The 23,058-nt window shown below is 55.6% G+C and overlaps 1 protein-coding gene across 1 annotated transcript; it reads right to left on the reverse strand.

The window, feature by feature from the left end:
* Positions 1-2,944: 2,944 nt before the first annotated feature.
* On the reverse strand, positions 2,945-4,705 carry GAL3ST3 (galactose-3-O-sulfotransferase 3). Its single transcript, XM_075006046.1, has 2 exons — positions 4,578-4,705; positions 2,945-4,208 (listed from the first exon to the last, which is right to left on the reverse strand). The coding sequence occupies exons 1-2, from the start codon at positions 4,703-4,705 to the stop codon at positions 3,032-3,034; spliced, it is 1,305 nt and encodes a 434-aa protein (XP_074862147.1). The 3' UTR covers positions 2,945-3,031.
* Positions 4,706-23,058: the final 18,353 nt, after the last annotated feature.

Consider the following 23,058-nt stretch of genomic DNA (forward strand, 5'->3'; position numbering starts at 1 on the left):
TCAGGCCTGGCCCTGTTGCTCAGGGCAGCCAATGACATCTTCTCCCTAGGTCCTTCCCCACCCCCTTGTCACAAGCACCTGTTCAGTGCCCAGCCAGCCAGCCACCCCCCACATCCCACCCCAGAGGTGGCTGCATCTCAGTGCGGGGGGGATCCCTGTATAACTTCCCTCCATCCCCCCCAGAAGCAGCTGCTTCTCAGTGTGAGCTATGCACAAGCAGTAGCGTTTATATCTGTGATGGCCGGTAGCCAGTAGGAGCCATTTATTGTGCTGACACGCTGGCAAATCTGGACAAACCGAATCTTGTTTTACAGACACCAGCTGCCGGAGGTTGTGGGCTACGGAGCTTTGCTGCGGCCCATATTCTCCGCGGGTGGTTCTCTGCTTCTCTGCACAGGATGAGTCTGAAACTTAGCAGGGTAAGAAATCTGCAGTGATCATAATGGCGAGCCCTCAGCTCAGGCCTGGGTCTCGGCACTTGCCTAAGTACCCGCCCCGCGCTGGGCGGATAGAAGATTATTTCTAATCTGCATCAGTGCGGAGATTTTAGCATTACGTAGCTCGACCAGAACAGTTCCGTTAGACTCTGCACACAGAGGGGCTGGTGCACGGCTAATGCAACCAGGCTGGTATCCCCTCCCCCTGCCGCCCGTCCACCCTTGTGTCCCCTCCCCCCACCACCCATCCCCCCTGGTATCGCCTCCTCCCACCACCCGTCCACCCTGGTATCCCCTCCCCACACCGCCTGTCTGGCCTGGTATCCCGTTCCTCCCTGTCTGCCCCTCCTGCTGCTTTCACCTTCTCCCTGCCACCCCACATTGGAGCTTTGGTCCTAGCCAGACAGCTCTTGCCCCCTGTGTGCAGAAAGAAGTGCTGAGCAGTGTGTGCCTGGAGGGGTTGTGAATGCAGCCCCGTGAGGGGCAGACCCAGCCAGCCCCATCCTCCTGGCCCGTGGTACCCGCCCCACCATCTGGTGTCCACCTCTCTGCAGGTGGCTCATCCTACGCCCTGGGGCCCCTGGCTAAGGGGCTGCACGCTGCCATGTGTGCTGGGATTGCTGGGGCGGGGGGAAAGCCAGAGCCCATCCATCCCGCCGTTTCCTGCTCCTGCTGCCCCTGAGAGGGGAGACGCCCCAGATCACGCCCTGGGCTGGGTACGTTCTATGCTGCAGGATGGTCCTTCGCCCACTGCCAGGGATGTCTGGAGCCAGCAGCTGCCGCTGGCATTTGGCATCACTCTGGCCACCATTACGGCACAAGGGGGCATCTACTTGCTGCTCCATTGTCCTCCACTCTGCAACCCCCCCTCCTCCCCATAAGAAGGTCCAGGACGGGGGCGTGCAGTCTGACAGCTGGATGCCGCCTCGCCCCATGCCACCATGCCCACTACTGAGGCATCGGCGCACCAGAAACTCCCGCCCCGGCTGCACACTGAGCCCTTCTCCACAGGGGCAGAGCTCCGTGGGCCGCTCGCCCCTGGGCTCCACGCCAGGGGCTTAGGGGCGGGGGACTTGTGTTCTGCCGGAAGCCGGGTAAGACCTAGCAAGCCCAGCTCTGGAGGGACCTGCTGGGAGGCGAGCGAGGCTGGGGATGAGGCTCCTGGTCCCCCCCACCTAACAGCACTGGTGCAGTGAGTCCCGCTCCCTGTCAGTGCCACCAGGCCAGCCGCCATCCTCAGGGCCCAGCCGTCCCCTCCCCAGACAGAGGCGCCAGGCTCTGGGTGCAAGTGCAACATGTGCCATGTGGACCTGACTGACCCGCCCTCGGCTCTCGCCACATGGAGGACGACGACCCCCTACTGCTGCCAGCTGAGGACTCCAGTGTGTGCCGAGGGTCAGGGGTGTCACTGAGCCACCCCCCCCAGCCCCTCCCACCTGCCCCCAGCGAACCACAGACACCACAGCAGACCAAGCGCCTCACAGAGTCCTTTACTGGGGGCAAGTTCCCAGCCCGCTGACAGCCTCTCCTGGGAACGCGCTACCCTGGGCATGGCTCCTGGGCGGGAGAGCCCAGGCAGTGCCCCTCTGGGTCCCAGGGAGGGAGTCACACCCAGCTGGGACACCACCTCCTCGCCACACCATGGGGGGGGCGCAGCTGTGCATGAGCAGGGACAAGGAGGGCTTCATCTAGGCCCAGGCTGGCCAGGGCTGGGCTCCACCACCTCTGGGCCCGGCAGCTCCTGGCCCAACACCTCTGGAGTCGCTGCCCCAGTTTGGACTGCAATGAAATCGCCTGAGCCCCGCACCGCTTCCATTCCGCCTCGCGCGCCGAGCGCAAGGGACGCGGGCAAGAGCCGGGGGTGGGGCCTGAAGAGCGGGTTGAGTGACGGACAGATGTGTCTGCATCGGGGGGTGCTGGGTGTGTTATGCTCCGCGAGCAATGGGGGTGTCGTGTGCATGGCAAGGGTGTGCTGTTGTGTTGTGTGTCAGAGGGGCAGGGGGCTCACTCCTGCATCCCCAGTGATGCTCTGAGGGGTCCTGCCCTGGTGCAGGGGTTCGAGTCCTGCTTCCTCAGGGTTTAGCCAGGCCCGTGTGCTACACACAGCGCTGTGTTCCCCAGCTGAGTGGTGGCACTGGGTGGGGGGACAGGTCAGGGCCAACCGGCTGGGGCCGGCGGGCTGCCACAGCCACAGACCAAGGGCACTGCTGCTCCATGCTGAGCACAGGGTGCCCCTCCTGGCCATCCCAGTCTGACACCCAGGGCTGTGATGGGCAGAGCCCTAAATCCAAGTCCCGTGCAAAGCATCCTGGCTCCGGAAGGGGAAGTGGCAGCTGCCAGGCGGTGCCGGCTCGGGCCCCAGTGGAATTCAGTTCGGAGGCAGCGCTCCCAAAGGGCCGTGGGATGGTGGCGGAGGGAAAGGGCTGTTGTGCCGGTTGGGGGCTGTCAGAGGGAGTCCAGCAAAGGCCTCTCCCCATGGCCGCCCCAGGGTGGTGGGGGGCAGCAAGGCTGGCACAGGACGCCAGGCCCACAAAGCCTGCACAGCCCCAGGCCCAGGTGTGAGTCTTCAGTCTGGCCTAAGGTCCCAGCCCTGCTCAGGCCGCCTTGGGCATCGTGGGGTGGCGGAGCAGGAGAGGCCTGGCGGGGTGCGGGACGCCCCAGGGGGGCAGCGGGTGGCGGGGCATGGCCCTGCGACGGAGCCGCAGGCTCTGCTTGCGCAGCAGATAGCGGGAGTACTGCACCTCGGGCATGGCCAGCTTGAGGCAGCGCTCGTCCGGGGGGGCACCCGCGGCGGGAGGCAGGTCGTAGCCCACGATGTCCACCTTGGAGCTGGGCTGCCAGGGCCGCAGCTCCTTGTTCTTGATCTGCGTGGCCGGGCGCAGCTGGGGCTGCCCCCCGAAGCAGCGGCGCAGCAGCCGGTCGCAGGCCTGCCGCAGCACCTGCACCTCCTCCGCCACGCACTCCCGCCCCGCCTGCGCCATCTTGCGCCAGAAGGTGGCGTTGAAGTGGTCGTAGAGCTGGGCATCCAGCGCGTTCCAAGCCCGCACGCGGGCGGCCAGCGCCTCCGAGCTGATGTTGCCCTTGGAGTGGGGCCCCCGCATGTTGAGCTTGACGTAGACCATGTCCTCCAGATCCCAGGCCAGCAGGCGACGCAGCAGGACCAGCGACTCGTCGAAGTACTCGGCGATCATCACCAGCGAGAAGACCTCCTCCATCTGGCGGAGGAAGCGGGTGAGGTAGGCGGCGTCGGCGGGGCTGTGGTCGTTGTCCCCGCCCAGGTCGTAGAGCAGGGTGTTGTGGGCGTACATGGAGAACTTCTCCTGCGGGCGGTAGAAGGCCAGCGGGTTGGCCAGGAAGGTCTCCATGGAGCCGTTGGGCACCCGCTTGAAGGCAGAGCAGTACTGGTTGTAGTAGGTGAAGAGCGACTCGAACATAGCGACGGGCTCGCGCAGGATGGTGACGTAGAGGGTGTCGTTGGGCATGAGGCGGCGCAGCTCCTGGGGCTGGAAGCGCAGGTGGCTGGCGATGATGCGGGGCGGCAGGGTGTGCGGGTGCACGAAGCGGGTGGAGAAGTTGCGGGGGTAGCAGAACTGGTGGTCGCAGGCGTGGTGGGGCAGCGCCACGGTGACGTTGTGCCGCTCGGCAAAGCGGAAGAGGATGTTCTGCACCGTGGTGCCGGCCGTCTTGTGGGTCTTCAGGAAGGCCACCGAGGTGTGCTTGGGGCGGTGGGAGGGGGCCGGGGGGCAGCCTGCAGAGGAAGGCTTGGGGGACCTGCTAAGGAGAGTCCGGGTTAGAGCAAGGGACGTGGCCGGTCTGAACCCCGGCCCCGATCAGCCCTCAGAACACCCCCGTCCCACCCCATGGCCCAGCCCCACTGTCTCCTCCTACCCCCTAATCACACCTGCCCCATCTCTAGCCTTGTGCCCACTGGCTCTGCTCCTGCACGAGCCCACCTTGCCCCACTATCCACATCTCCCTCCCGCCCAGCCCTGTGCCCATTCCAAACCACTGTCCCCACAGCCCCACTCAACATGCCCCCTGCCCCAGCCTCCAGCCCTGCCCCTCCCTGAGCTCCACCTCTTCTAGCCCTGCTCCCGCATGGCCTCAGCCCTCCAGCCCTGCCCCTCCCTGGCACTGTACCAGTTCAGGTGGGCACTCTGGTGGATGAGCAGGCTCAGGGTGCTGAGTACCAGCAGCAGCAGGAGCAGAGCCTTCTTGCGGGACATCGTCTTGAGGGTCCAGTGCAGAGGAGGGAGGGCGTGGGGCATGGTGGGCGCTGGTTCCCCCCTACCTGGGCACCATGCGGCCGGGCACCTCCCTCGGCATGGAACAGCAAGGCCAGCCTCGCGCCGGGGGGCCTGGGGGAAGAGGAACAGAAGAAACACTGGCGTGGCCACTTCTGACACTCGTACTCCCCTGTCCCACTGCACCACTCACAGGCAGGTCTGGTCCCCTTGGGACACCACTGCCTCACCCTGGTCATAGCTGCCCAGTGGGGCCCAAGGCAGCACACTGACAACAGGGCCCAGCCGGTGGGCAGTGGATGCAGGTGGGGCAGGGGGTGCACACCCAAGGCAACCATCTTACCCAAAGGCCGGGCCTGACTCTCGTGCATTCACGGTGACCTTCATGCCCACCTGTGAGTACACCACAGGACAGTCTAGCCCCGGGGCTGGCAACCCAAATAGCAAGAAGAGCCTTTTTTTGAATTTGGTAAAAAAAGAAACTCAATAATTCAAGAGCCGCTGTGCATGGGAACATGAGACGGTCCTTAATAAACGGCATCAAACCAGACTTTTTGTGACCCCTGTTTTAAGAACCGCACCTGCAATGATTTGTCATGGGATGCGTGGTCACTGCAGGGCGTTCACAGACTTTTCACATATTCTATTTCCTGACCCTTTACGTGTGTGCATCTCCCACTGTCCTCCTGACTTTCACCCCCGAGCCCACTTTAATGATGCCAATTTTACTGCACGTTTCATTTCAGTTTTCTTTCTTAACGTGCGCGTTGCCCGTCCCAGCAGGAATGCCGCAAGCTTCCTTTTCCTTTTCAAAATCGAGACTTCCTTAGCGACACGATGAAAACTCTGATACACCGTCATATCCCACAATGCACTGCACACATTGAAGGGGGCGTTCTCCACCGTTTCGAGATCACACATCATTGGCTATTTAGGTAGGAGTTAAGTGTCAGGGAGGTAGCCGGGTTAACCTGTATCTTCAAAATCAACAAGAAGTCCTGTGGCACCTTACAGACTAACAGACATTTTGGAGCATAAGCTTTCATGGGCCAAGACCCGCTTCGTCAGGCAGGAGTTGTTCACTGTTGGGCTTTTAGACATTCAGCATTTATTGAAAATAATCAGGAGGGGTTTTTTAACTTTGCAATGATAGTGTCGGGAGCGGCAAAAGTCCTTAAAGTGCCACATGCAGCTCCGCAGCTGCAAGTTGCAGACCCCCCTGGTCCGGGCTATAGACCCCATCTCACAAACAGGACCAATGCTCCTTGGCCCTAGGTCTACGACGCTGCATGTGGCTGCGTTCAAATGCAAAGAACGCCAGCTGCCCTCATGCTGCCCGCACTCCTCTGTCTGATGGCCCTGCACCCAGCATTATTTACCGCTCTGCCAGCCTGTGCCATGGCACTTGTTACCAGCACTGAGCTGCCATTTCCTTCCAGACTATCAGTTACAGTGTATCATGCCAGGCCTAGAGCCCATCCCTGCAGACCCTGCCCGAGGCAGCCCCATTAGCTGACAAGCCCCCATTGATGATCCCCATCAAGCTCTGGCAGCTAGAGAGGTCTCTTTAATCCATATTTATTCAGTCAGTTAAAAACGTTATAAACCAGGGAATCCAAAGAGGTGTCACTGAGTTCATATCGCTCGCATTTCCTGCACACTTTACTCAAGGATGTGCAAGCACTAAGCAGGCCCACTTGTTGGGACACCACAGCAAAAACTAAAAGTGTCATCTGAGTAGATTACCGCAAACCTGTGTGGAGAAACCCTGAAGACGTCATTAACCAAGTGCTGCAATGTGGCAGAGGCATGACCGAGACTCAAAGGCATGAGCAGGTACTGAAAATGTTCATACCACATATATCAGAGAGGGAGCCGTGTTAGTCTGTGTCTTTGGGAACAACAAGAAGTCCTGGAGCACCTGAGAGACTAACAGATATTTGGGAGCATAAGCTTTCGTGGGCAAAGACCCACTTTGTCAGATGCATGTGGGGGGTGGTTTCAGAGGGGTACTTAAAGAGTGGGGCCCCAGTAAAAGGGAGGCCCAGAGCTGACAAGGTCTATTCAGTCAGGGCGGAAATGGCCCATTAACAGTAGTGTGTATCAAAAGAGGAAAAAACAAGTCAGATCAGATGGGGGGAATGGTCCATTGTCAGAGTCTAATGGGGAGCTGTTAATACCCAGGACAGAGAAGCTGCTTTTGTAAGGGACCAGCCACTCCCAGTCTCTGTTTAATCCTTGGTTGATGGAGTCAAATTTGCAAATAAATTGCTGCTCAGAGATTTGTCTCTCCATTTGATTTTTGAAATTTCTTTGTTTTAGGACTGCTGCTTTTAAATCTGCCACTGAGTGTGCAGGGAGATTGAAGTGCTCTCCCACAGGCGTCTGTACATTACCATTCTTGATGTCTGATTTATGTCCATTTATTCTTTTACGTAGAGACTGTCCAGTTTGGCCAATGTAAATTGCAGTGGGGCATTGCTGGCATATGATGGGGTATATTAGATTAGTAGATGTGCAGGTAAAGGAGCCCCTGATGGTATGGTTGATGTTAAGTCCTGTGATGATATCACTTTGTCAATCTGTTTCCTCACTTCCTTAGGTGGGTATGGTACTTTGAGGAAAGCTTGGTTACAACCCACATTTCTCTTCTCTACAGAAGAAAAAGGATGGCAAACTATCTAAATTCCTCCCTTCCACATGGGGCCACAATAGTGGTACCCCTAACTCCCCTGGCAATATGGTCAATCTATCCAACCACACACTCAGCCTCGCAGAAGAATCTGCCCTTTCTCGGGGGCTCTCTTCCTGCCCTGCCACCCCACACGCTTGAAACAGTTCTTTGGGGATCTGGAAGCCTTCTTTCACCGGCTCCGACTCAAGGAATACTTCCAACATGCCACGGAACAGTTCACTAAGCCACGGGTACCCTCCCACCTATGGTACAAGAAAAAGAATTCCTCATGGACTCCCCCGATGGTCGAAATGACAAACTGGACCTATACATAGAATGCTTCCACCGGCGTGCACAGGCAGAAATTTTGGAAAAGCGGCATCACTTACCCCATAACTTCAGCCGTGCAGAACGCAATGACATCAACAGCCTCAGAAACAGTTCTGACGTTGTCATCCAAGAGGCCAACAAGGCAGGCGCTGTTGTCATCATGAATAGGACAGACCACCAAAAGGAGGCTGCCAGGCAACTCTCCAATACCACATTCTACAAGCCTCTGTCCGAGGATCCCACTGAGGAATACACAAAGCAACTACAGCATCTTCTCAGGACCTTCCCTATAAAAACATAGGAACAAATCTACACAGACACACCCCTTGAACCCAAACCAGCTTTATTCTACCTGCTACCCAAGATCCAGAAACCTGGGAATCCTGGATGCCCCATCATCTCAGGCATTGGCACCCTCACCACAGGATTGTCTGGATATGTGGACTCTCTATTTAGGCCCTATGCTACCAGCACCCCCAGCTTTCTTCAAGATACCGCCGACTTCCTCAGGAAACTGCAATCCATCGGTGGTGACCTGCCTGAAAACACCATCCTGGCCACCATGGATTTAGAGGCCCTTTACACCAATATCCCACATGAAGATGGACTCCAAGCTGTTAGGAACATTATCCCTGATGAGACCGAGGCACAAATGGTGGTGAAGCTTTGTGACTTTGTCCTCACCCACAACTATTTCAGATTTGAGGACAATTTATACTTTCAAATCAGTGGCACTGCTATGGGCACCCACATGGCCCCACAGTAGGCCAACATTTTTATGGCTGACCTGGAACGACGCTTTCTCTGTTCTCGTCCCCTAGCGCCCCTCCTCTACCTTCGCTACATTGGTGACATCTTCAACATCTGGACCCATGAAAAGGAGGCTCTTGAAGAGTTCCACCGTGATTTCAACACTTTCCACCCCACCATCAACCTTAGCCTGAACCAGTCCACACAGGAGATCTGCTCCCTGGACACTACTGTGCAGATAAGCGATGGTCACATAAATACCACCCTATGCTGAAAAACCACGGACCGCTATGCTTATCTACAGGCCTCCAGCTTCCAGCCAGGGCACACTACACAATCCATTGTTCACAGCCAGGCACTAAGGTACAACCGTATTTGCTCTGATCCATCAGACAGAGACAAACATCTACAAGACCTTTACCAAACTTTCCTCCAACCGCAATACCCACCTAAGGAAGTGAGGAAACAGACTGACAGAGCCAGACGGGTACCCAGAAGCCACCTGCTACAAGACAGGCCTCGCAAGCAAAACAAGAGAACTCCACTGACCATCACTTACAGCCCCCACCTCAGGCCTCCCAGCGCATCATCAGTGATCTGCAACCCACCCTGAACAATGATCTTCCACTCTCCCAGACCTGGGGAGGCAGGCCTGTCCTCGCCTGCAGACAGCCTGCCAACCTTGAACAAATCCTCACCAGCCACTACAGATCACAAACCAGTGACTCTAAACCTGGAACCAGTCCCTCTCTGCCAACTCTGCTCATATATCTACACCAGTGATACCATCAATCACAGGACTTAATATCAACCATACCATCAGGGGCTCCTTTACCTGCACATCTACTAATCTAATATACGCCATCATGTGCCAGCAAATGCCCCACTGCAATTTACATTGGCCAAACTGGACAGTCTCTACGTAAAAGAATAAATGGACATAAATGAGACATCGGGAATGGTAACGTACAGAAACCTGTGGGAGAGCACTTCAATCTCCTTGGATACTCAGTGGCAGATTTAAAAGTAGCAGTCCTAAAACAAAGAAATTTCAAAAATCAAATGGAGAGAGAAATCTCTGAGCTGCAATCTATTTGCAAATTTGATTCCGTCAACCAAGGATTAAACAGGGACTCGGAGTGGCTGGCCCCTTACAAAAGCAGCTTCTCTGTCCTGGGTGTTAACAGCTCCACATTGAACTCTGACAATGGACTGTGATGGAGTGGGGGATACCTGTGTGTGTGTGAGTGGCTCACAGAGGGTGTGGGGCTCCTGCTGAGGGTAACCTTGACGACCAGGTAACACCTTTGTACTGCAGACAAAGGAGGAGGTGGAGCCTGAGGGGTTTGAATTGAAACTGGGAGTTGGAAGCAGTTAGTCTGGGCTGAGGGAGAGAGAGACCAAGGAGGGGGCCAGGCCCCGGCTCTGGGGGCCCCTCGGGGCCTCCTCTCCCCAACATGGATTGGACTGGCTGTCTCTGCCTGCTGTACTGACTCCTCTGTACAATGCTGTGTCCTGTCGGCTAATAAACCTGCTGTTTTCCTGCTGAGTGAGAGACTCTCCTGCCTGCGGACAGGGTGCAGAGCTTGGGGGACCCCAGAACTCCATCACACTGGTGTCAGAAGTGGGATGTTCTGCACCCCGAGGATGGAGCATCCAGCAGTAAGTGACCGGGGCCCCGGAAGAAGTGGGGCCTGCGAGACCCAGGTGTGCTGAAGGGCAGTGAGGTGCAGTTCCCCAAGGCGGAGGGGCCTGCGGCCGAACCCAAGCAACTGCGGTCGTGGTCCTCGAGAGGGGGTGTCACACCCGAGGAGGGGTTACTCCTGGGAATCTGTTGGAGTCGGTCCCAGAAGGTGGAGGGGCCGAGAGCCCAACCCCCAGGAACAAGTGACCCCTGAGGAGGCTGACGCTGAATGAGTTCTTCCCAAGACAGTGTGCTCATGGTCCCTGAGAGCGGGTGTCGCACTGAAGAAGGGGTTCCGCTGGGAGTCTGTTGGAGTCGGTCCCAGAGGGCGGAGGGGCCTACAGCCTAACCCCGGGCAGCTTGTGACCCGCAAGAAGCCTGGCACACTGAAGGGATTCTTCCAGGAATCGTGGGGTGCAGAGGGCATCAGCCTGAGAGCCTGCAACCACGCTGAGCAACTCCGCTGTGAAGTGGCAGCACCTGGAAACCGAATCGAGATTAAAGGAGCTGGACAAGGCAGCGTGGATGTGCAGTGGCGGAGCTGAGGGCTGGGGAGAATCCTGCAGAGGTGAGCCCGGACTGGGGCAGGGAACCCTGGACTGCCTGGAGCTCTGAACCGAGTGGGCTGCCGCAGCTCAAGGAGGGAAGGAGCGATTCCAACCCATCATCTACTAGTGGCCAAGACAGACCTGCGAAGAGTTTTCCAGGCCTGGGCCGAGGAAGGTGCCTGTGTGTCTGTGCAGGAAAGCAGCTTGTCCACTGGGAATGGCAAGTTGTCTGTGAGAGAAGCTGCTCCACCTTCTGTGTGTGTGTGGAGACCAGCCGGGGGGCTGGGACAAAGGAGAGAGTGTCTCCCATTGTCTGTCTGTGTTGAACAGCAGCAGCAGCCTGGGGAGAGAGCAGAGCCTGCATTTGGAAAAGGTGCCAATGAGGAAACTAGCCCATTGTCTGAGGAAGATTCCCCAGCCTGGGGTGGCTGGAGAAGGATCCACCAGAAAAGAGCATTCCAGGTGTGACTCTGAATCCAGCCATGGGGGCTGGAACAGAGGGAATGGCTCTGGGATGGGCAGTGGTATCCCTGCTAAGGACACTGGTCCTTGGTGCAAGAAAAGTGCTTCTGCTTCTGGGGAAGTGAATCCTTTGCCTGAGCCTGTGGGGGCTCGAGATGGAGCCAAGATCCCAGAGCTGGATCTGAGGGCAGCTGAAGCCCAGATGGGAAGTGGGCCTGCCTCTGTGTCTCTCAGGGGGAATGATGCTTTAACTTGGTCTAATCCAGTTAGTATCATCAGGGAATCCCAGAGACCAGACGATTCTGGTACTTGTTCTTTGCCTGATGCTGAGGTGTTATTGGGAGGGGGTGAGAGGACTCTGTCCTACCAGAGTCATCCTCTCGCCAGGACACAAGAACAGACGGGCAATGGAGTTACGCTGACTGATGAAGATAAAGGAGCCGGTAGCAGAAGGGACAAAAGGGACCCTAACCTTCTGTCCGGTGGTACTGGCTGTCTGCCTGGAGGGGGATTACATGGGAATCTGCCTGATGGGCCAGAAGTGATCCTGGGTGTAGGTGAACCCCAGGAGCTGGTTGTGGCTCAAGGGAGCAGTGCCCCCGTGGAGGCAGACGGGGTGAGTTATTGTTTGGGGAAGCTCTTAAGGAAGAAAATGTCCCTGAAACTTTTCCTGACCTGTCTGTGGGGACTGCAGAAAATGGGAGTGAGGTGAAGGAGAGTGAACAGGAAAGGTGCATGTCTGTAAGAGCCAGAGCAGCCCTTTGCCTGGGGAGAAGTTTGTTTCAGCCCCTGATGGCCAGGACCTGCCTGAGTGTGAAACCACTGGCTGTGCTCTGGAAGGGTCCAAAGCAGGCAGGGTAAAAGTTTCTCAGGAATTGGAAGCTGGTGCAAGTAAAGTGAAAACTATCAGGGAGTGTGAGCAGCCCTGTGAGAACCAAGTAAAACAGCTGCACAGTCAGTCTCTGTAGGATGCAGGAGAGGTTCAGCAATTCCCCATCTCCAGATGGTGGAAACACTTATATTCTCACACTGGACTCCATTTCTGATTCCATGGGGAGGCAGAAGTTGGAGGTGGAAGGACAAAGGAGCTTTGGGCCTGGTGGGCCAGTAAGGGATAAACAGGGATTCCTTCATGTGGATTCTGCGTCTGGGACTCACAAAACAACTCTCAGAAAGCAGTTTGGTTTGCAAATTTCCAGACTGGTGGGGGGGGCCATCTCCCTGAGATCATCAATGGCCCAGCTCTTGTTAGAAGAGAGGGCACAGCCAGAGAGATCAAATTTCCACCCCAGGGGGCAAGAGAGAAGATTAGAACTTGATGGTGCTAAGAAAGGCCTCAGCCATTTATCCCCAAAATACCAGATTCTCAAGGAGGTTACACAAAAGTTGTGGTCTACCAAAGAGCAACGTAAATGTACAGTTGCAATGGGTTTGTTCTGTTACTCACGCTGACTGCTGTAACCAAGGGGTGCTGCTACCAAAAGCTGTAGAATTGTACCATGCACTGAATGTTTAAAAAGAGCCATGTGACATGATGACATTGATGTAGAAGCATAAATTGTATGCTAAAGGAGTCTGTAACTCTGAAATGTCACCATTGTTCCCTGTAACTAGTCTTGCAACCTCTGACATGAGAAGGAACATTCCAAACCTATTGTGTAGCATGGAAGGGGAAACTGAGGCACACAGCCATTGTGGTGGTCTGGCTAAATGCCAAGGATGGAAGCATTTGTACCTTCCGTTACTGGACTGTAACTGAATTCCAGACATTGGCTGGAGCAGCTGTATGGACTGGTGGTCAGATGGGGCAGGATCCAGACCACAAAAGACCTGTTTGATCTGTTGGTGCTGCAGCGAGACCAACCAACCCAAGGAAACTAAAGGGACTTGCCCGGCTGCATCACATGAAAAGGGCCAAGACCAAGCTCCTGACTTGGAGCCTCCCCCAGCAGGACTATGACGTGGAGGTGGTGCACATCAAGGGGAGAACAGAGGGTACAGCCAATGCCCTGTCACAAGGGGAGAGCCCCGAACTTCCCCAGGTCACCAGTTGAGTGACCCCGCTCAGTTCGGTCTGGAAGGGGGGAGAGATGTGATGGAGTGGGGGATACCTGTGTGTGTGTGAGTGGCTCACAGAGGGTGTGGGGCTCCTGCTGAGGGTAACCTTGACGACCAGGTAACACCTTTGTACTGCAGACAAAGGAGGAGGTGGAGCCTGAGGGGTTTGAATTGAAACTGGGAGTTGGAAGCAGTTAGTCTGGGCTGAGGGAGAGAGAGACCAAGGAGGGGGCCAGGCCCCGGCTCTGGGGGCCCCTCGGGGCCTCCTCTCCCCAACATGGATTGGACTGGCTGTCTCTGCCTGCTGTACTGACTCCTCTGTACAATGCTGTGTCCTGTCGGCTAATAAACCTGCTGTTTTCCTGCTGAGTGAGAGACTCTCCTGCCTGCGGACAGGGTGCAGAGCTTGGGGGACCCCAGAACTCCATCACATGGACCATTCCCCCCTGTCTGATCTGACTTGTTTTTTCCTCTTTTGATACATACTACTGATAATGGGCCATTTCCACCTTGATTGAATAGATCTTTTCAGCTCTGGCCCTCCCTTTTACTGGGGCCCCACTCTTTAAATACCCCTCTGAAACCACCTCCACCACTTATGCATCTGATGAAGAAGGTCTTTGCCCATTGAAGCTTATGCTCCCAAATATCTGTTCGTCTATAAGGTGCCCCAGGACTTCTTGTTGTTCTCATACCACATATGAAGGGCTGTTTTCCTTTCATTGTCCTCTTGGACGTGGGCCCGATGGAACGAGCTGTGTGGCCAGGCTGACCCTTGCCTGTCATTCACTGATCAAGAGCAAAGGATATTTATTCTCAAGGTTGATGATGTTCAGCAATTGATTGGCTGCATGAAGACACAGTATCATCCTTTCGCTTGACAAACAGGGCCTGGGGCCTGGGCAGGGGATGTAGCAGGACAGATAAAATTATACACTAGATTTTCATTGAGGTTTTCCCACAGAACCTTGAGTCCCGATTTTGACAGACAGTGAATTGATCCAAAGGGGATTGTGGCAGGAGCTCTCTGGGGCAGTCGTGGGGGAGGACATCAGCGTTTCTTTGATCAACTATGTCTGCCAATCCCCTGCGTTTCACAGGAATTGGTGCATTCTCTTCACTCAGAGCCTGCCATCCGCAGAAAATGGGTACCTTGCCCAGACTGGTCTAGTGATCTCAACATCAGGTAGGAATCAACATGGACATCAGACCCAATTGAATTTCTCATGCTCTCTAGGTCAGAAATCCCTGGATCATGGAGGGAGAACAAGGGAACACCAAACATGATCAGGAAGTGGGGTCAGGAAGTCAGGCTAAATTGTAGGTTTCCTCGTAGCCTTGAATCACAGGCCAGAGGAGTGTGGTGTCCTAAATGCCCAGGCCCAAGGAGACTGATGGCCTCCATGAGGAGGGAGCTTCCTTTGCTCCGGCTTGTTTTAGTAAAGCCATTGTCTGGAAAATGACTAAGGGTTCCTGAGTCCAGCTCACTTCGGGTGTAGACAAGGCCCCAAACTGGCATTCAGGCGGAAGGTGGGATCGGCTCTAGGATACACGTCGGGAGCAGAGGGGGTCTGCTCAGGGAACCTGATGCTGCCATTCTGCCCAGCCACATCCCCTCCAGGGGGGCTGAGCACTTCCCTCTCCCTGGATTATCCATAGGAGAGGACTTGCAGGGCTCATGGTGGTAAAATGGCCTCGTTCCCCGTGGTATAGGCAGAGGCCATTCAAACAACGGGATTTCTTCTCTCAGCACCTGTGCGCCATATCTCCCTGCGCGGGTTTGGGGCCAGCGATTGCAGGAGCGAGGCTGGTTAGGCAGGGATGGGTATACGCCGTCCTTTTTTCCTGACCCCTATTATGTGGCTCCTGACGGGCACCTGGTGCCTTCCAAGTGGCTTTTGCCACAGGCCTGGGGCTTCCCTCACCACTGAAACATCTGGCAGTTCCCGTCAGTCTACTGTGGTAACTGGATCTTGCACCTCTTGGGCTGACTCAGCTAATGACGTGGGGCGCCCAGAACCAGGGGGACCTGCAAGCGCTGGAAGGTATTATCCCATTTGTAGCTGGGCCATATGGTGCCGGAGACCTTGAACTAGCTCAGCAATCTCCAGGCACCCCTGCCATTGAGATGGCATTTGACAGCAAGGGGCTCTGGTGGGCACCAGATTGGCCAGGCACCATCTTTCATTTTCAGCCCTGTAAGGAAAACCGCATGAATTCACTTACCCCAGGTGCCTTCCCCTAGACTGGGCTTGTCGGCGCTCAGCCGGTGGGACTGGCTAGACAGCAGAAGAGTCTCTAACAGGTCCTGGTTCATGGCATGTCTGGCGCCCCCCCAGCCACCTTCACCCCTGGTCTTCCTCCTCCCCACCGTTCATAGCAGAAGTCACTGCCACAGGCTGCTGTGAGGTAGCCACGGTGGTGTGCAGGGTGCAGGGGTGGGGGGTCCTGGAGGAATGTGCTGCAGCCTGTTGGAAAAGCAGCAGGATTGTGCTCAGAACCAGATGGAGCGCTGTGCTGGGTGTCCTGGGAAGCGCTGACTGACATTGGCTTTCTCGGGGCCCTGCTGCTGATCCCAGGGGTACCTTGGCCGGCCACCCCGCTCCAACCTTGTCCCAGACGGCTGCCTTCCTCCAGCTGTGCACACCGCCTCTTCTCCCCATGGGCCCCTGCGATCCAGTCCCTCCTGTCTGCGGCGTATCCAGCGCATGGACCCCGCCCATGCAGCAGGGCGGTGGCACACCACAAGGGACAGCTGACAAGCAGGTTGGCCACCCTGGGCGCTCAGGTAAAAGCGTTTCGGGGGGGGCTCAAAGGGGGTGCGGCTTCTGGTCTCCATGGACACGGAGCAGCCGTGTTCATCCTCACCCCAGCAGTGCTCCGTGGCAGGGAGTGGCCATTGTGGGACTTCTGGGGTCGACACCAGTCCCGCAGTGTCACTCATGAGCTCTCCCTGCAGTGATCTGGTTCGTCAGCCCTGGCTCTGCGGCATTCAGAGGGGCAGGTCGCTACGGTGAGGCGCCTCCCTGGGGCAGAGACAGATTTCCCTGTCGACCTGCACACAAATGGATGGGCACAAGGCAGCTGGCATCAGCCTAACTTTGTGGTGTCGACCAGGCCTCGGTGTGGGGCTGGCACAGCCCATCCCAGGGCTGCAGCAGTGCTGCGTTAGACCACAGTGGGGGCTTTGCTAGAGCTGGCGTTAAGACCGGCTGTCTGATTAAAGCCTGGCTATTCTAAGGGCTCAAAAATGCCTCATTACTTGGGTTGCTTTTAAATTTGACATGCCGGGGCCAGGGCATTTCAGGGACAGGTCCGTGAGCCAGATTGGGAACCATGCAGCCAATGGACCCCTGCGATACAACCCTTCCCCAGGCAGCGTTTCTTTAAGCTGACTTATTCTGACTGCATTTCGTAGTGTGTGGCTAGAGATCAAGCCAGGCTTAGGTTATCGCACTGTGTTGTCCAGCACGCGGGGGTGACCCCGCAGAGTGCCAGGCACCCGCCAGCCCTTGGGGGAAAATCTCATTGCAACATTAGTTTGAGAAAGGGTTTGCTTTTCCAGCTAGGCGTGCACCCAAGCCCACCAACGGAGGGGACGGCAGTAAAAGCAACAATTGCCCCAGGGCCAGGTGGTACAAAAGGGCCCAGAGACCCTGGCCGCTGCTACTGCAGCACTGGTGGTGGCTGGTACCCTGGGCCCTTTAGATTATTGCTGGAACACCACACCGCACACTCTGGGCAGGACTGAGCAGTGGGGTGGGTGCCACAGTCTGGGTGGCTCTGAGGGCTGGATGCCTCTAGGCCTGCCCCTTGTGCCTGAGACCCTGCCCCTTCCTAGGGCCACCCCCTACCTGGCTCAGGGGCCTGGCGAGGCTGTTGTCCCTGCTGCATGCATCAAGCTGTTCCAGGGTGCATATGCCCAGAGATTCCCCCGAGCATGTGCAGGCAGAGGAATTGACAGGGTTTTTAGCTGAATAGCTCACACAGACAGGCAGCAGTCCTTTGAGCCTGACTTCCTGTGGTGCTGATCTGCCCAGGCACGCCCTGACAGGTCAAATAATGTTATTAAAGCTCGTATTTGAAATCCAAATGCACATCACGCAGGTTTAGTGGAAAGGCTCTGCACATCCGGGGCCAGGCTTGGATTCTGGGAAATTAGCAAGTCACAAGATATGAACGGCACATCACCAACACTGACTCAGATTGAGGTCTGCGCGTTTTTAGCCAGAAGGGAGTAAGTGTTTGAGCACGTCACCTCTGGTAAGTTTTGCAGTTAGCCACGGCAGAATGGAGATGTAATTAGGTGGGGGTTCTCCTCTGTCCATTGGTATCTGGGCTAGGCTCTCTCTGTGGGAAGATGCAGTGTGCCAAAGAAGAATTTGGACAATTGGGGCAACTTCTCTGACTGTGTCACTCATTGGGGGGCGCAGAAAGTCTCTCTCATACAGCAAACCCTCCAGAAACGTACATGGGTTAATGCGATTGCCACCCTGACAGGAGCAGGCTCCTGGTCCCTGGAGTGGCAGGGAGCTGGGAACCATGCTGCAGCTGGGCTGGGAAACCGACCAGGGCAGCAACCCTGGTCAGTTTCCTGGCTGTAAGGAGTGGAGTGGAAGGGAGCCAGGCTGGCCCTGGGTCCCAGCTCCCCTACACTGGCTGGAGTCAGGAAACTGTCCAAGGTTGCTGAACTGGTCAGTTTCCCAGCTCTGAAAGGGGAGAGGAGCTGGGAGCCAGGCTGCTGCTCATGGCTGATCAGTTTCTTGGGTTCTACAGCAGGGAGACAGGAACCAGGTTGCCCCCTGGTTTCTAACTCCCCACTACTGTGGGAGCCAGGAAACTGACCAGCACGGTCTCCCCTCAACTTGCGCAAAAATTTGAGTTATGCAGAGGTTGCAGGAATGCCACCCCTGCGTAACTCGAGGGTTTACTGTATTGTAAGCTGGTGCTAGTGATTCACCTCAGGGAACCCTCAAAAGTGTCAGTCATCCCCAGGCATCAGTTCCTTAGGCAGCTTGCTGAAAAAGGTCTGGAGGTGTATTGCTGAAATCTGTCTGCTATTTTTAAAGTAATTACTTATAATCACAAAGGCTAAGATTATGTCATGGAGCTCACAAAGCCGGTGACTCCATGAGAGCTAGAATGTGGGGTTCCCTGCTCACCTGCCGCCTATTTGTGGCTGCCTCCTGTATACTGGTTCTGAAGGACTCACCTTTTAAGCAGGGCCTGAGACCCATCCTTTCCACCCTCCTCCAACAACGCAGTCGGGGGAAGCTCTGCCTCTCTGGCTGGGCTGCTTAGACCAGACAACGTTAAAGGGACAATTTCCAACTGGTGCAAAGGACAGACAGAAAGTTGAGTAAGAGACCAATGACTTGATAAGGGGCCCTCTGATGACCTGAAAACCCACAGGGAATCCCCCAGAAAGAGGAAACCTGGAGAAATTGCTGAGGAGGATGGCAGAGAGCTAGCACAAGGCTGAAGGAACAGAATCAGGAAGGATTGGGAACCCAATGGATTATATCCAGCAAGTGACATAAAAAGCAACGAGAAAATGTTATTTAAATACATTAGGGCTGGGAGCAAGAGAAAAACAAAGGTAAGTGCAGGTCCTCTAGCTAGCTGCTAAGACGACTCATTAACTGATGACTCCAGAAAGCTGAAATGCTTAAGGCTTATTCTGCTTCAGTCTTCGCTGAAAATGTTAATGATGACCAGATACACAACACAATTCATATTAACAACATGGTGGAAAGAGGCAAAGAATGGGTGAAAGAGTGTTAAGATAAGCTAGATGTTTGCAGGTCGACAGCGCCTGATGAAATTCAACCTACAGTACTTCAGGAACCAGCTATAGCAAACTCAGAACTATTAACAGCAATTATCTTTGGGAATTCACAGAGCAGGGGTGGGCAATAAGCAGCCTGTGAGCTGGATGCAATTCACCAGGGTTATCCCTGGGTAGGATGCTGACACTTAATTTGCCTGTATTGGAGAGGTAGCCGAATTAGTCTGTATCTTCAAAAACAACAAGAAGTCCTCTGGCACCTTATAGACTAACAGATATTTTGAAGCATAAGCTTTTGTGGGCAAAGACCATGAAAGCTTATGCTCCAAAATATCTGCTAGTCTATAAGGTGCCACAGGACTTCTTGTTGTTTATTTACCTGCACATCCACTGGTACAGCCACTCGCAGCTGCTGTTGGCTGCAGATTGCTCTTCCTGGCCAGCAGGAGCTGTGGGAAGTGGCACAGACTGCGATGCCACTTTCTGCAGCTTCCATTGGCTGGGAACAGTGATCAGTGGCCAATGGGAGCTGCAAATGGTCCTATCTGCGATCATGCAATGGGACGCTGCAGCTAACTGTGGTGAATCGTGTTTGGCCCGTGGGATGGCACAGGTCCTAAAAACATGGAGAAGGGCAAATCCAGCACCTGTCTTTAGAAAGGGGAACAAAGAGGACATGGGGAATCATAGACCAGTCAACCTAACTTGGACAGCTGTAAAGATACTGGAGCAGATGATTAAAGAATCAATTTACAAGCACCTGTAGGATAAGAGTATTAGGAACAGCCAGCATGGATTTGTCAAGAGCAAATCAAGATGAACCAATCTAATTTCCTTCTTTGAGTGGGTTAAAAGCCTGGTGGATGGGGGGGAAGCAGGAGCAGATGGGATGCGTCTTGATTTTAGTAAGTCATTGGATAAAGTCCTACATGACATTCTCGTAAACAAGCGAGGGAAATACAACCTAGATTCTGAGGTGGGTGCATGCGGGTGAAAAGTCAGCACTTAACAGCCTCCTGGCAGGACACAGCACCCTCCCTTTCTTTCCTCCAACCTCCAATCTATTTGCCCCAGATCTTTAAATGGCCCCCTCAAGGATTGCGCTCACAACCCTGGGTTTAACAGGCCAGTGCTCACACCACTGAGCTATCAACAAGCTGAAAACTCAATAAAGACAAACACAAAGTACTGCATTGCAGAAGGGCAGCCCTAACGCACAGCTGCACACCCAGGGATAACTAGCAGGAGGTGGTGCTGATGGAAGGATCCTGGCGTTACAGAGGATCACAAATTAAATATGTCAGCTGTGTGATGCAACCGCCATCAAGGCTAATAGCAGTTGAAGGTGTATGAGCAGGAGTGTGCAATGGGGCTATTGCCCTAAAACCAGCCTGCAAGGATTGAAGGTGGCCCGGACAAGGCCAATTAAGCTTCACAATTGCACCTGTTGGGAGGCCCAGGTATTTATAAACACTAATTGCCGAGGGCCCTCCCTGGGAGGGGAGCAGAGCAAGGGGACATTTGTAGTAGCAGGAAGCTGCTGGTAGAGAGGCTGTAGCTCTGCTGTGGAGGCAGAGTAGTGGGGGGAGAGGACACTGGGTGGGGAGGACAAGACCTGGGACTGAAAGATGGCTCAGCCCCTGATGAAAGAGAGCCTGCGAAGGCTGACAAAGGAGGTGGCCAGAGAACAGCAGCTGGGAGGTGGAAGGCCTCTGTGGTGCTTGGCTGCTGGTCAGAAGGGGCCTGGATTCCCCAGCCTGCCCCTGGGAAGCAATGCTGGAATGTTGAAGGCCCCCCATCCTGAGTGACTTTGATACCCTTGGAGGGTGAGGGGACTACCCAGTAATCCAGAGGGGGGCTGAGAGATGAAGTGAGAGCAATGGAGGGGCCATCTGCAGGGGGTGGCAGACAGGAAGCTGCAAGCCCAAGCCTGGCTAGGAGGAGGCTGTGCGTATGTGGTGAGCGTTGCCTGCAAGGTACGGGAGGGTACGGCCCTGCTCTGCAGGGGGCTGGTGAGGCCTCCCAGTGTTAGCTTGTGTGGCTGTTGCCAAGAGGCTGATGGCCAATTGTCCGTGCCTGCTGAAGGCAAGTGAAGGCTCACGGGCTTTGGCTGCGCTAAGGGAGGTTTTGGTCGGGCAGGAGGGAAAACTACCTAATTCTGAGGGCTGTAAAAACAGGCTCCTAAGGTGGGTTGTGGAACCTCTGTTTGGAGGGGTTGAGAACTTGGACCAAGATGTGCCAGGGACCAGGTAGGGTGACTTGGCCATGCTGCATGCCTGGAGCTGGCCTGCCCTTTGGTGACCCCTCCTGCCCTGATTCTAGGCTTGGAGCACATCCCAGAAAAGCGCTGCTGTAATGGGTGAGGAGCTGAGAACGTGTAGGGTGGGGACCCATCAGATGCTCTCCAGGACTGGGATGCAGGAATGCCTCTGACGTACGTCGAGCAGGCCAGGTCTCAGCTCTAGCTTCAGGCTCTGCTTCTCTCCACGGTGTCCTGCTTCAGCTGCGAAGGGCTCATTTACCCCCCTCTGAGCTGGCCATATGAGTGTCCCCCCTCTCTTACCAGACAACCCTCCTAAGGCACACTCCAGCCAGCTCTGCTCTAACCTTAGGGGAATTCTGCAGCCTCTGCCAGCAGAACTTACGTCACAGGGGTCTCACTACCGTCCCCCCAACTTGGGAGGCCTAAGCGCCCATTTGCACAGCACTGAGCTGGCAGGAGCACTTCCGTCATTCACTGGGGAGAAGATGAACTGCAGCAGCCCAGCCAGGGGTGACTGGTGCCTGCAAGGGGTGCAGGGAGGGGGCCCGTGGGGCACCTGGGGTAGCAATTAAAATGTTGGTGGGTGCACGAGCGAGCAGTGCTCCCCCTCAACTGCTACCACCAACCCCCTATGAGCGCAGCCACCTCGGCACAGCTGTGCCACTGCCACACTGCATGCTCAGATGCCCTTAAGGATTGGGACCCCCTCCAGTGTAAAGGCCACCAGCGCTACGTGCTCTGAACGCCTGCGTGCTGACATGGAGAGACCTGAAAGGGACTGGGTTTTGCTGGCACCTAGGAGAGAGGTAGTGATCCAGACAGGGGGTTATTTGAGCCAGGGCTCCTCAGCTGCAGCTGGCTGGGCTGGTAGGCAGCAACAGCAGTGTGTCATGGTAATAGGCTCAAGCAAGTCTGGAGTTTGAGAGCAGCCCTGGGCAGAAATGCGAGAAGGAAGTGGGAAGGAAAATCTACCTGGGCTGGCATGTTTGTTTATTTATGGTGGGGAAATGTCAGCTGAGCAGAGCAGCCTATTGCGAGGGCACCAGTGGGGTTTCTGACTGTGCAGGGGAGAGGGGACTAGGGGTGCCAGAGGGCAGCTGAGCAGGGAAGAAGGGTTTGGGGCTGCAGGGCGCAGGGTGGGAGAGGGCTGGGCCCTGAGGTGAGGTAGAAGGGGAGAGCGTGGGAGGGCAGAAGGCAGGAGGGGTGGGGGAACGTCAGAGGGAGCTGGGGGTGAGCCTCCCCACTCTGAAGTCACCCAGCAAGCCAGAGCTGACTGGTAGGGGCGAGAGGCTGCTCCAGCCCCGCAGTGCCACCTTGTGTGGGGGATGCTCCAGTGTGGCCAGCATAGCTCCCATCCACAGAGGCCTGGCCCGGCCCTGGAGTACCACTAGCCTGGGTGTTCCAACCCAGCCAGAACAGCCCTTGTCTGTGGTAGGGCTGGAGTGGGCACCCCAGCCACCTAACCCATTAAACCTAATGATTTTACATCCCTCCTGCAAACCTCAGTGGGAGCTGCAGCTGGCTGAATGAAGGCCACTAGTTTCAAACACTCCTGCCAGTTAAAACCCCTCCAGACTCAATGGCAGAACACCTGGCCACAGAGTCATTGGCTGGCAACGGCTCCTGCCTATCTGGAACGTGGAGCTCAGCAAAACTCAAACTTGCGCGAACCTGGAAATACAGGGTTAAGGGAAATATCCTCTCCCCAGCCTCAGCTCTGCCCTCTTTGTGTGATGCCTCCTAATATACATTCTGAAGGACACGAGTTATCAGTGGGCAACTATATCCGGCTTTAACAAAGTCATTTGCTGTTTAAATGC

This window comes from Carettochelys insculpta, chromosome 11, assembly GCF_033958435.1.
Source record: "Carettochelys insculpta isolate YL-2023 chromosome 11, ASM3395843v1, whole genome shotgun sequence".
NCBI classification, from domain to species: Eukaryota; Metazoa; Chordata; order Testudines; family Carettochelyidae; genus Carettochelys; species Carettochelys insculpta.

Coding starts and splice junctions, on each gene's coding strand:
- GAL3ST3 (XM_075006046.1), bottom strand. CDS start 4,705: ATGCCCCACGCCCTCCCTCCTCTGCACTGGACCCTCAAGACGATGTCC. Junction 4,209..4,577: donor CAGAGTGCCCACCTGAACTG/GTACAGTGCCAG, acceptor TCTCCTTAGCAG/GTCCCCCAAGCCTTCCTCTG.